At 58.9% G+C, this 12,781-nt stretch overlaps 2 protein-coding genes across 2 annotated transcripts; both read right to left on the reverse strand.

Moving 5' to 3' along the window:
• Window positions 1-1,564: 1,564 nt before the first annotated feature.
• Window positions 1,565-12,188, reverse strand: LOC133359823 (histone H2A-like). Its single transcript, XM_061578361.1, has 4 exons — window positions 12,077-12,188; window positions 10,765-10,910; window positions 6,153-6,160; window positions 1,565-2,822 (listed from the first exon to the last, which is right to left on the reverse strand). Exons 1-4 carry the CDS (start codon window positions 12,145-12,147, stop codon window positions 2,568-2,570), a joined length of 480 nt encoding a protein of 159 aa, XP_061434345.1. The 5' UTR covers window positions 12,148-12,188; the 3' UTR covers window positions 1,565-2,567.
• Window positions 10,792-12,632, reverse strand: LOC133359794 (histone H3). The gene is made up of 2 exons (XM_061578325.1): window positions 12,077-12,632; window positions 10,792-10,910 (listed from the first exon to the last, which is right to left on the reverse strand). The coding sequence occupies exon 1, from the start codon at window positions 12,630-12,632 to the stop codon at window positions 12,222-12,224; it is 411 nt and encodes a 136-aa protein (XP_061434309.1). The 3' UTR covers window positions 10,792-10,910; window positions 12,077-12,221.
• Between the last annotated feature and the right edge of the window lie 149 nt (window positions 12,633-12,781).

Consider the following 12,781-nt stretch of genomic DNA (forward strand, 5'->3'; position numbering starts at 1 on the left):
ATGGAGGGTGGGAGGGGGAGGGGGGAGTGGGGGTGGGGGCGGAATGGCGGTTGGGGAAGTGGGGGTTGGGGGATGGGGGGGAGTGGAGGATGGGGGATGGAGGGTGGGGGGGAGATGGAGGGTGGGGGGGGGGAATTGAGGGTGGGGAGGGAGTGGGTGGAGGGTGAGAATGGAGGGAGGGGTGGGGGGGGCGAGACGCGTGACGTCACCACGCAGTGACGTCATCAGAGTTTTTAAGTTTTAAATTTTTATTCTGGAGGAGGAATCCGATGAGCTGTGCACGTGGTCAGAACGCCACAACAACAAACACAATACAATAAACACCGTAGCAGTGCAGAGTAGAGGAATGGTAGGCACATGACCAAAACACATCTGTAGGGGCGTGTGAATTGAACTCTGTAGGGTCTTTCTTGATTTGAAGCTTTCGTAACTGCAGGAATCTATACCTCGCCCGAGGTGAATTAAACTAACGTGGGGTTCTGTGACCTCTGCCTAAGGTAAAGTTACTTCACCTGAAGTCATTTTACTTCACCTAAGGTAATCTTACCTCGCATGAGGTAAAGTTACCTCATTTGAGACAATGTTACCTTACCTGAGATAATTGTACCTCTGCCTAAGGTAAAGTTACCTCACCTGAGGTAAAGTTATCATACCTGGAGAAATGTTATCTCTACCTGAGGTGAAGTTACTTCACCTCAGAAAAGTTACCTCCCCTGAGGTAAAGTTACCTCACCTGAGGTAAAGTTACCTTCCCTGAGGTAAAGTTACCTCTACCTGAGGTGAAGTTACCTCGCCTGAGGTGAAGTTACCTCATCTGAGGAAATGTTATCTTAGGTGAGGTAAAGTTTCCTCACCTGAGGTAAAGTTACCTCATCTGAGGTAAAGTTTCCTCACCTGAGGTAAAGTTACCTCTACCTGAAGTAAAGTTACCTCTATCTGAGGTAACGTTATCTCACCTGAGGCAATGTTACCTCACCTGAGGTAAAGTTATCTCATATGAGGTAAAGTTACCTCTACCTCAAATAATGTTACCTCAGCTGAGATGAAGTTCCCCTGTGTGTGTGAAAGGGAGTAAATATTTAACAATGTTACATTCCCTGATGTTTTTTAATAGAAACATTTACATTTAAAGCTTTTTCATTAAAAACAACTCCCTACCTCCCCCCCCTCGTCGGCGGCTCTCCAGCCGAGCCAGGCCTGGGAATCTCTCCCCCGCTCGGGGTGTATTGGGCGGGGCTACAGCGGCAGGGGGCGGGGCTACAGCGGCAGGGGGCGGGGCTACGCGGCAGGGGGCGGGGCTACAGCGGCAGGGGGCGGGGCTACAGCGGCAGGGGCGGGGCTACGCGGTAGGGGGCGGGGCTACAGCGACAGGGGGCGGGGCTACGCGGCAGGGGGCGGGGCTACGCGGCAGGGGGCGGGGCTACGCGGCAGGGGGCGGGGCTACGCGGCAGGGGGCGGGGCTACGCTGCAGGGGGCGGGGATACAGCGGCAGGGGGCGGGGCTACAGCGGCAGGGGGCGGGGCCACGGGGGCGGGGCGGGGCCACGGGGGAGTGGGGCGGGGTCAAGCGGTGGGAGGCGGAGCTTAGCGCGATGGAGGGAGGGGCCGTTGGCGAAAAGGGGCGGAGTCTACAGTCGAGAATACAGTACCGGGGGCGAGGAGGCGGGGCTAACAGTGATAGGGGCGTGGCCCACGGCGCTGCATCTCGTGCAGATTGTTACTACTCACTGTGTCTGCTCCAAGCTGCACTCACGTAGGTACATACTTGTGCAATACTATTATTTTTTTGCAGAACGGTTACTACTACTTTATTGTTTCTTATGTTCCACTACGTCTACGTTTCCATCCACTCATTGGCGCCCATTTTTTGCCATTTCATTTTATTATAGCCATTCAATTGTTCGGTCCTACCAGCCCACCCCACAGGGACCTGTTTTCACCAACGCACAGCAATATTCGTTCCAAGACCAACCCCGGGCACACGTCCCACAGCCCCTTTTAACTCCTCAATCTCCGCTCCCAATACACATTCGCGTCCAGCACGCCTGGTCCGGGTGACGTCACTGCCCTTTAACCCCTGACCCCCCCGTCCAGCTCTTATTTCCCGCGCGTGTGAAAAAAAATTAAGATTGATTGGTGCGTGTTGTCGTGAGAGCGGAGATGTCGTGTTTGCGTGGTGCGTGAGGGTGGCTCGCAGATCCCTTGAAGTGCTTGAACCATTCTCCGACTCCTCTTCATATGTAATCTGACCGCTCAAAAAGAGCGAGTTTTATTCTTTAAAAAAACACGATACTTTCTTCCAATAGGCACCTCAATTTATTCTAAACCATGTTCCATGATTGATGCAATGTTGGAATGCTGCTCAAATACCGTTCCTAAATTAGACATAACGGGTATCTGGAATGAGCAGAGAATTCGTTTAATTGCGAGCAATTTGGGACGAGGGCAACTCGACGACGGTGTCCTTATTAATAACAAAACCCCTGTGCACGACTGTCCGAGCTCTTTGCAAGCAAGTGGGTGGCTCTGAAAAGAGCCGTTGTTGTGGTGGTAGAGGCGGCGGCGCGTTCACTTCTTTGCCTGAGAGGTCTTCTTGGGCAGCAGCACGGCCTGGATGTTGGGCAGCACACCGCCCTGGGCGATAGTCACGCCGCCCATGAGCTTGTTGAGCTCCTCGTCGTTTCGCACGGCGAGCTGCAGGTGTCGGGGGATGATCCTCGTCTTCTTGTTGTCGCGGGCGGCATTGCCAGCCAGCTCGAGGATCTCGGCAGAAAGGTACTCGAGCACGGCGGCCAGGTAGACGGGTGCTCCAGCGCCGACCCGCTGGGCGTAATTGTGTGGGGGTCGCTAGCCCCCGAAATCCCTCCCTCGATAATGCTAACGGCCGGGCTAGCATCATCAATCGCCCCCCCGCTGCTAAGCGAACCGCTGCTAAGTTCCTCACCCATGGTGTGGGAGCCGTCGCCCGAGGGTTCCACTCCACCGCGGGTCCGCGTAGCAGGCATGGTTAATTACGTACGCGCACACCCACACACACAGCTCTGTACGGCACTCACTCTTGCGCTTCTCTGCGCCGCGCTGGCCGCTCACGTTACAATCGCGCACCTGGGGTACGCCGATTACGCACGCCGCGAGCTTACGCACACACAGTACCACACGCGTCCCCACACGCAACCCGCGCGCTCAGCTCCGCGCAGCGCTCACTCACGTGGCGAACCACTGTGCACACAGCGCCCCCACACGCTCACACTGCACGACAAGATCACGCGAGACCACGCTTCGCTATTAATGATTTATTATATGCCACCTGCGAATTGATGTTGAATCAGTGAGTCGACGAGGCTGGCCTATTCCACTAAACCTGTACCTATTCCCTATTTATCGGCTATGATTCTAATTCCCCTTCTTACTCACTGTTAAGTGTCCACGGCGGTCCGCTGATCCTTGTGTTAACCGCGTGCCTCGGTGCGTCGCACGGACGTTCGGGTCGCTGGCTCGAGCTGCGTCTGGTCGCCTGGCGCTGGAGTAAGAGAGCGATTTCCCCTCTGCGCTCCTCTATTTATCCTCCCTACCTCCAAAGGGGATGCTGCGCTGAACAATGGGCTCGTGCACCCCAAGCCCGCGCACGGCAGTCCCCAGGCGCTGTTGATATGCTAATCAGTGTGCTGCGTGCAAGGCGTAAATCCTAATTACTCCCTTACCCTTCCTAACAATGGGGCTTGCGCGCTCAAGCGCAATTATCCCAACCCTCCATGACTATGCGCAACAGCCCCTGTGACCCCGCTATTCATGCTGTCCCGTGCCTCCCCTGCTTGCCCCGTCGACTCGTGGGGGTGTGTGTGGGGGGAAATGCGCCTCAACCGCGGTGGCCGAATGCCCCACGCCGCGACCATACCATATTAAGGCCGGCAGCAGCGCCGCGGTACCACGTAGCACGGGGGAGGTCATCCAATTCCCTGATCGCCGGAAACCGTGAGAATTAATCCCGATAAGGGTCTCTCGGATAAAAACCGGTCGATCGGGTAACCTTCCCTTCCAGCTCTATGGGGGGGGGGGGGGGGGGGATGCGTGCGGGTGTGTGCTTATGTGGGGCGGGTGATTGGGGGCAGTGCGGTGGGGGAAGCCGGGCGGCTCCCTGGCTCGGCAGAGCGGCCCCGTCGCTGTGGCACCACATAGCCCCCCGGGGTGCCAGTCCCCGTCCCGGGTTGACTTGAGCACCTCGCCTGGGTTGCCCCCACGAGGTATCGCCGCGGGGTCCGCGGGATTCGCCCGGCCCTTGTGGTTGGCCTCGGGGGTGGCGGCTCCGTCTCCTGGGGCTCCGGCGGTGGTCTCCTCCTCCATTCCAACGGCTCCCCTCGGCCCCTGGCACCTGCGGGCTGGGGAACAAACTCAGAGGCGGTGGGGTTTAAGGGTCGCCGTCCTCGTCGCCCCCGGCCCCGCCCGGGGCCCCTCGGAGCCCGGGGCTCCGTGGGGCCCATGTACTGCGCGAGGCCCCCGGGCACGGGGGGTGGGGGGACCCCGGGGTTTCGGGGTACTTGGACGGCGGGGCTCCCCCCCTCGGGGGCTGCTCGCCACGGCTTCAGTCGGCGGATGTTGACCACCATCTCCCGGCCCCTCTCTCCTCCCTGAATCAGCACCGTCCATGGTGAGATCTGCCGTCTCACAATCCAGGGTCCTCGCCAGTAGGTGGTCAGCTTCCCCACCTGTCCGGCACCGACGCGGGGAGTGTACAGCCACACCTCGGAGCCCGCAGTGTAGAAGGGGGGCTCCATACGGGGTCGGGCGCCCTGCTCTTGCCGCTGGTGCGCGGCCTCTCCGTGCGGGCAGGCTCGGCCCCTGGCCCCTCGCAGGGTCTCCAGCAAGTACTCCACGGGGTGGCTCCCTTCCTCCCGTTGCGGCGGAGGAACACCGAACAGCAGATCTGCGGGCAGGCGAGACTCGCGACCAAACATCATTAGGAACGGGGTCTGTCCTGTAGAGGTGTGAACGGCGGTGGTGTAGGCGAACAGGGCATAGGGAAGGTGTTCGTCCCAGTCCTGTTGATTCGCGGCCGCCATGCGTTTAAGCTTCCCGGCCAGAGTCTGGTTCATCCTCTCTACCATCCCGTTCGCCTGGGGGTGATACGCCGTGGTTCGGTCCTTCTGGATCCCGAACTCTCGGCACAGCGCCTGAAATAGTTCGGCCTCGAATTCACTACCCTGGTCGGTAATGACTCGTTCGGGGATCCCGCACTTAAGTACGTAGTTTTCCACGAAGGCCCGGGCCACTACAAGGGCTGTTTTATCCGGGATAGCCACCGCCACGGGGTAGCGGGTGAAGTATTCCACCGCTACGAGAATATACCGGTTGCCCCGGTGGGATCGTGGAAAGGGCCCCTGCAGGTCGATTCCGACCAACTGATTCGTCCGACTGACTCGGAACGGCCTCAGGGGTACCTGGTACCTCGCCGGCTTTTGCCCACACTGCTGACAGGCCCGGCAGCCCTGCACCCAGGCGGCCACATCTTGTGCCAATTTGGGCCAGAGATACTGGCGACGCAGGGTCTCTCGAGTGCGTCGTTCCCCATCGTGGCCCCCGAGTGGGTGGTCATGCACCAGCCGTAGCAGCTGGGGTCGCACCTGGGCAGGAACACAGATGCACCCCGGCTGGCCGGCCTCGGTTAACTCCCGTACCACTCCGTTCCGCACACACAACCGGGCATACAAACCGCTCCAGGGTCCTGGTAGGGCGCTCTTTTCCTCCCGCAGTGCCACCTCCACTGCCGCCAGATCCGGATCTCGCTGCTGGGTCTGTCTCAGCTGCTCGTCGTTTAGGCCCGGGAAGGCGCAGCCGACGTCCTCCTGGATCCGTCCAATCGGGTCCCGAGCCGCGGGTCCCGCGCTTGCCGGGCGGTCGACGGGATCCTCAGTGCCACCTGTGACGGTTTCCGTGGCGCACACTGCCCTCTCTCTCGCTGGGGGGGGGTCAGTGGCCGCGGCCTCTCGGGGGTCCGTTGCCTGCCGGCAGCGTCCCCCCGTGAAACACGGGCAGGCCTCCTCCGCCCTCGTCTCGGCGTACACCGTGGGTCGCCTCGACAAGGCGTCCGCGTTTGCATGCGTCCGGCCAGCCCGATACTCGATTTGCAGGTTGTACTCCTGCAACTGCGCCAACCACCGGGCCATCTGCCCCCGCGGCTCCTTGAATGTAAGCAGAAACTGCAGAGCATAATGGTCAGTGCGTACGCGACATCTCCTGCCGTACAAATACGGCCGGAACTGTTTGCATGCGAAAATCACGGCGTACAACTCTTGGCGGGTCACGCAATAGTTCAGTTCGGCCCCACTCAAGGTCCGGCTGGCGTACGCGATGACTCGTTCCGTCCCATCCTGTACCTGTGACAACACCGCGCCCAGCCCGCTGCTGCAGGCGTCGGTGTCCAAAATAAAATCGGTGGTAAAATCGGGGAAAGCGAGGGTGGGGGCGTGGGTGAGGTGGTCTTTGAGAGTGGTGAAGGCCGTCTGGCAGGCCCCCGTCCACTGATAGGGGTGCTTAGGGGAGGTGAGTTGGGTGAGGGGGCGTGCAATCTCGCTGAATCCCTTTACAAATCGACGATAATAGGTGGCGAGCCCCAAAAATGATCTGATCTCCGTCAGATTCCTTGGCCGTGGCCACTCCACTACGGCGCGTACCTTCTCCGGATCGGTGCGCACGCCTGCCTCGCTGACGCGATGCCCGAGGTACCCCACCTCGCGTTGTGCGATGTAACACTTACGTGGCTTGAGCTTGAGATGAGCCGCTCGCAGTCGCTGGAACACCTCTCGAAGCCTGGACCAATGCTCAGACAAAGATCTACTGAACACTATCACATCGTCCAAGTAAATCAGGCACTGTTCCCACTGCAAGCCCCGCATCACCAACTCCATCAACCGCTGGAACGTCGCGGGCGCGTTAGTGAGTCCGAACGGCAACACTCGAAACTCAAACAGGCCCATCGGGGTGGTGAATGCTGTTTTTGGCCGATCCTCCTCCGTCATCTCCACCTGCCAGTAACCGGACGCCAGATCGAGGGTGGAAAAATACCGCGCTCCTGCGAGACTGTCGAAGGTGTCGTCGATGCGAGGTATGGGGAAGGCATCGCCGAGCGTGACTGCGTTTAGTTTACGGTAATCGACGCAGAACCGGGTTGACCCATCTTTTTTCGTTACTAGTACCACCGGGGCTGACCAGGGGCTCGCCGAGGGCTGAATTATGTTATCGCGAAGCATGTCCCCAACTGCCTCTTTGATTTGGGCGCGTTCGGGTGCGCCCACTCGGTACGCAGGGAGTTTGATGGGTCGGGCTGCACCGGTGTCAATTTGATGCTTAACAAGGTCGGTCCGACCCACGTCCGAGTCGTGTTCGCTGAACACGTCGGCATACTCCCGCAGTAACTCGCGCAGCCGATCGGCCTCTCCCTTAGGTAAGTCCGCCCATGGTACATGTAACGCGTCGAGCAGGGGAACGACCTCGGCTCGGGGAGTCGGGCCGACTCGCCAGGCCAGGTCCTGCTCACCCTCAGGACGACCGGGGTCCTCAGCCCAGAGTGCGAACACCGAGTCGTTAGAGTGGCGTGCGTGCAGGGGGTGTACTGTGGCTATCGGGGTGCGCCGTCGCAGTATCGCGGGGGTATTGTGGGGGTTAAACATCCGCATAAACAATCGGTCCCCATCTGCGTTTACCAACGTGGCGGATCCCACAACCCCATACCGTTTTGCCAACTCCGGGTGAGGAGTTAGCATTACCTCCCCTGATGGTCGGAGCGCGGGGTCGGTGGGGGATGTTGCCACCGGCACCAGCATCTCGGTGAGCGGGCCGATGGTGACTGCCGTCGCCAGGATAGCGGCCACAGGTGCAAAGCGGCGGCGCGTTGGTTCTCGTCCCAGGAACGGTATCCGCTCGCCGTTGCTCTCCATGGTGGCGCATCGCTGGCGGGGTTGCACGTTGAGTCCCAACCGTTCTAGGAGGTCGGTGCCTGCGATACACTCGTGACACAACGCACTCGACACGTAGAACTCCTGCGTGCACACCTGGCTGCCTATGCGGACCTCTAGGGTGGCTTTCCCCAGCAGCCCCATTCCGGCTCCGCTCGCAGTGTGCAGCGCGCGGTCCGGGGCCTGCAGGTGACGCACGTCGACCCCGATCGCGCTGCAGTGCGCTGCGCTCACGAGCGAGGCCACCGCCCCCGTGTCCAGTAGGATGCGGGTACGCACTCCGTTTACCTCCCCTTCCACCAGCGACGTGGCCCCCGTGATCCCCGCCACCAGCTCCCGCAGCCAGTCGCCAGGAGTCACCGTTTCTGTGGGCGTTGTTGCTGGAACCTGTGTGGAGATCACTCGCTCGCCATTATTCTCATTATCGTCTATCTGTATCGGGACCGCGTCGATTGCACCCCTAGTTGGTCCGCTCTCTAGGGGGCGTTGGAGTTTAACCCCCGTGTCTGTCTAGCTCGGGTGATTTCCGGACAATCCCTCACTAGATGCCCTCGGCGATCGCACATATAACATGCCCGGGGAGGGGGGGCGGCTCCGTAGCGGGTCCCCTGTCCGCTCCCTCTCCCAGTACGCAGTTGTCCCAAATCGGCCTCTAATTGGGACACCCTCCCGGCTAGTCCCCCTACTGTCGAGCGTAGTTCACCCATCTCAGACTGGAGGGTCTTCATATTTTTATTTGCGTCCTCGCGTACCTGGTTTACCTGGCCGGAGACATCCTTTATACCCGTTTGTATACCGGCAACCCATCCCGGGGTTGTCTCGCGGGACACTGGAGGCTCTCTTTCCCGGCCCCTTACCTTCCTCGCGAGCTCCTGTTCCTCCTCCTCGTCTTCCGAGAGCAGGCTCGCAATGGCGCGCTCTCGTCCCAGCCCCCGGAGCTGCGCGCGTTCGCTGTGAATTCTTTCACACTTACGTGCGCGCTCGACAAGGGTGTTAAAGGGAAGACGTGGGCAGCTCATGTCTGGCTGCCACCACGCCGTGCGAGACAGGTACCGCTGGATTTTCTCGGCGGCCAGTTCCTCAATAACATCAGTTGCGTACCCCGGGCGTGCGATCTTTATTAACTCGCGCACATCCTCGGCGTAATCACGTAGATCTTCGCCAGGTTGGCGCCGGCGCGCCTCTAAGGCCGATTTTGCTTCCTCCTCGTCACGCGTGCCAAAGCGCTGATCGAGTCGGTGCATCAGCTCCTCTAGCTGTGTCTGTGCGCTCGCGGGTAACGCTTCTACAAAATCGGCTGCCCGCCCATCAAGATTCATATTAAGTTGACGTACTGCCTGCGCGTCCGTCCATCCATTAATTTCCTTGGCCCCTAAGAGATTGCGGGCGAATGCCTTCCACGAAGGGGCCCCCCGGCCGGTAAATATTAGTCTTATTTTAGCGTGAGGTAACGCGGGGGTCCGTACCGCTTCCGACACCAATTTGTGGGGGTCGCTAGCCCCCGAAATCCCTCCCTCGATAATGCTAACGGCCGGGCTAGCATCATCAATCGCCCCCCCGCTGCTAAGCGAACCGCTGCTAAGTTCCTCACCCATGGTGTGGGAGCCGTCGCCCGAGGGTTCCACTCCACCGCGGGTCCGCGTAGCAGGCATGGTTAATTACGTACGCGCACACCCACACACACAGCTCTGTACGGCACTCACTCTTGCGCTTCTCTGCGCCGCGCTGGCCGCTCACGTTACAATCGCGCACCTGGGGTACGCCGATTACGCACGCCGCGAGCTTACGCACACACAGTACCACACGCGTCCCCACACGCAACCCGCGCGCTCAGCTCCGCGCAGCGCTCACTCACGTGGCGAACCACTGTGCACACAGCGCCCCCACACGCTCACACTGCACGACAAGATCACGCGAGACCACGCTTCGCTATTAATGATTTATTATATGCCACCTGCGAATTGATGTTGAATCAGTGAGTCGACGAGGCTGGCCTATTCCACTAAACCTGTACCTATTCCCTATTTATCGGCTATGATTCTAATTCCCCTTCTTACTCACTGTTAAGTGTCCACGGCGGTCCGCTGATCCTTGTGTTAACCGCGTGCCTCGGTGCGTCGCACGGACGTTCGGGTCGCTGGCTCGAGCTGCGTCTGGTCGCCTGGCGCTGGAGTAAGAGAGCGATTTCCCCTTTGCGCTCCTCTATTTATCCTCCCTACCTCCAAAGGGGATGCTGCGCTGAACAATGGGCTCGTGCACCCCAAGCCCGCGCACGGCAGTCCCCAGGCGCTGTTGATATGCTAATCAGTGTGCTGCGTGCAAGGCGTAAATCCTAATTACTCCCTTACCCTTCCTAACAATGGGGCTTGCGCGCTCAAGCGCAATTATCCCAACCCTCCATGACTATGCGCAACAGCCCCTGTGACCCCGCTATTCATGCTGTCCCGTGCCTCCCCTGCTTGCCCCGTCGACTCGTGGGGGTGTGTGTGGGGGGAAATGCGCCTCAACCGCGGTGGCCGAATGCCCCACGCCGCGACCATACCATATTAAGGCCGGCAGCAGCGCCGCGGTACCACGTAGCACGGGGGAGGTCATCCAATTCCCTGATCGCCGGAAACCGTGAGAATTAATCCCGATAAGGGTCTCTCGGATAAAAACCGGTCGATCGGGTAACCTTCCCTTCCAGCTCTATGGGGGGGGGGGGGGGGATGCGTGCGGGTGTGTGCTTATGTGGGGCGGGTGATTGGGGGCAGTGCGGTGGGGGAAGCCGGGCGGCTCCCTGGCTCGGCAGAGCGGCCCCGTCGCTGTGGCACCACAATTGCCCTTGCGGAGCAGCCTGTGAACGCGACCCACGGGGAACTGCAGGCCGGCGCGGGAAGAGCGGGACTTTGCCTTGGCGCGAGATTTGCCACCGGTCTTGCCGCGTCCAGACATCGTTAAGGGACCTAGGATGCAAAAAGCACTGTAGACAAAGTACGAACGATTTGTGACGTTAACACGCACCACCGGAGCGGCTTTTATAGCGGAGACGAGGATCGTAGAGCGCGCCGCTGCTGATTGGCTCCTCTCGGTCGAGTCCCGCCCTCTCCTTGAGCCACCAATGACAAGCCGGGACGCGAGGATTCGATGTTGACTTTCATTATTTGTATCCATATATGTTTTAATGCGGACACGCATCTTATGAATTAAACAATGCGATACACGTACTTCATAGGTTCAAGTTTTAAGCATGATAGAGTTAATTTATGGACGCGTGCTGGCAAGTCAAACTTATAAGCGGATTCCGCAAATATCAATGTATTATTGATTATAATCATCATTTTGAGGGACCGCATTGGTTATAAGAAATCATTGTGATAGCCTTGAGCTCGTGATTGATCGCCCACGTGCCTATACGGTGTATAGATATTTTTCTTTAACCGCCTGTTCGGGCAATGCCTAAAAATATATGTGCGTGAATAATTCAGTCCCTTAGTTTGCAAAATGTGAACTTCTTATCAGCTCGGGCTTGAAACAGCATAAACCAATATCTTTGGGTTTAATCTATATATATAAAATCGTGAATGTCTGTCTGTCTGTGTGTGGATGTCGGACCATACGCACTTTCATTGGACGCCGGTTGCCCCTGGCAACGGCTAGCGACGGCGGTTGCCCCTGGCAACGGCTAGCGACGGGCTAGCAGTTGCGGGGTGGACGCCATCTTTAATTCCCGTTAAAAATAGGCGCACGCATTAACACGCGACTCTGAGGTAAATTCATCTAAGTTTCACGTCCTCTTTACTCCCCCCCCCCACCACAATGTGTGCTATTACTATTATAGGGTTGGTAGATTATTAAATTATAGCGATTACACAGTATTATTGTAGCGCGGTGGGAGGGGGGGGGGGGAAACGGCACCCGTACCCAGCGTCAGCCGGGTGGCAAAATCAGGCGAGGCGGGAGGCTCTGCACGGTGCTAGGCCTCCACACCCACCACGCGACTCCGAGGTAAAATACATTTCACCAAAATAACCCTTTTGTTGTACATTATGTAAACATGGTTTCACAACGCTTATATACAACACCAACGTGTGATGTTGAAAAAATATGAGCGGCGGGGTATAGAAAATGAACTTCATTGTCGCTTACGCCTGACGACTCGTGAGAGCCGTGACCAGCAAACGAAGGTTTCCGGCACCCGAACTTTGAAGGACACACATGGAAGCTTTCTCACGAGTAAGTGGTGGCTCTGAAAAGAGCCTTTGTGTTGTGCTTTGAGGGCCGAGCTGGGCGTTCAAGCGCGCTCGCCACGAATGCGGCGGGCGAGCTGAATGTCCTTGGGCATGATGGTGACGCGCTTGGCGTGGATGGCGCACAGGTTGGTGTCCTCGAAGAGCGCGACAAGGTACGCTTCGCTGGCCTCCTGCAGAGCCATGACAGCGGAGCTCTGGAAGCGCAGGTCGGTCTTGAAGTCCTGCGCGATCTCCCTGACGAGGCGCTGGAAGGGCAGTTTGCGGATGAGCAGCTCGGTGGACTTCTGGTAGCGGCGGATCTCGCGCAGAGCGACGGTGCCGGGCCTGTAGCGGTGAGGCTTCTTGACGCCGCCCGTGGCCGGAGCGCTCTTTCGGGCCGCCTTGGTGGCGAGTTGCTTGCGGGGGGCCTTGCCGCCCGTGGACTTGCGAGCCGTCTGCTTGGTGCGAGCCATGGCTTGGTGAGGGCAAAGATTCTCACAGGCGGGGAGGAGAAGGCGGCTTATGTAGCCCAGAGCGCGCGCTCACTGGTCAGCGGAGTCGTGACGTGCGAAGAAGGGGCGCGTGCTGATTGGTTGGCAGCGTGCAATGATCTCGAGTCGTC

The sequence above is a fragment of the Lethenteron reissneri genome, chromosome 66 (genome assembly GCF_015708825.2).
Source record: "Lethenteron reissneri isolate LAM-NWPU_2019-01 chromosome 66, ASM1570882v1, whole genome shotgun sequence".
Classification (NCBI taxonomy): domain Eukaryota; kingdom Metazoa; phylum Chordata; class Hyperoartia; order Petromyzontiformes; family Petromyzontidae; genus Lethenteron; species Lethenteron reissneri.

Coding starts and splice junctions, on each gene's coding strand:
- LOC133359823 (XM_061578361.1), bottom strand. CDS start 12,147: ATGTGTGTCCTTCAAAGTTCGGGTGCCGGAAACCTTCGTTTGCTGGTC. Junction 10,911..12,076: donor GCTCTCACGAGTCGTCAGGC/GTAAGCGACAAT, acceptor CTTTGTCTACAG/TGCTTTTTGCATCCTAGGTC.
- LOC133359794 (XM_061578325.1), bottom strand. CDS start 12,632: ATGGCTCGCACCAAGCAGACGGCTCGCAAGTCCACGGGCGGCAAGGCC.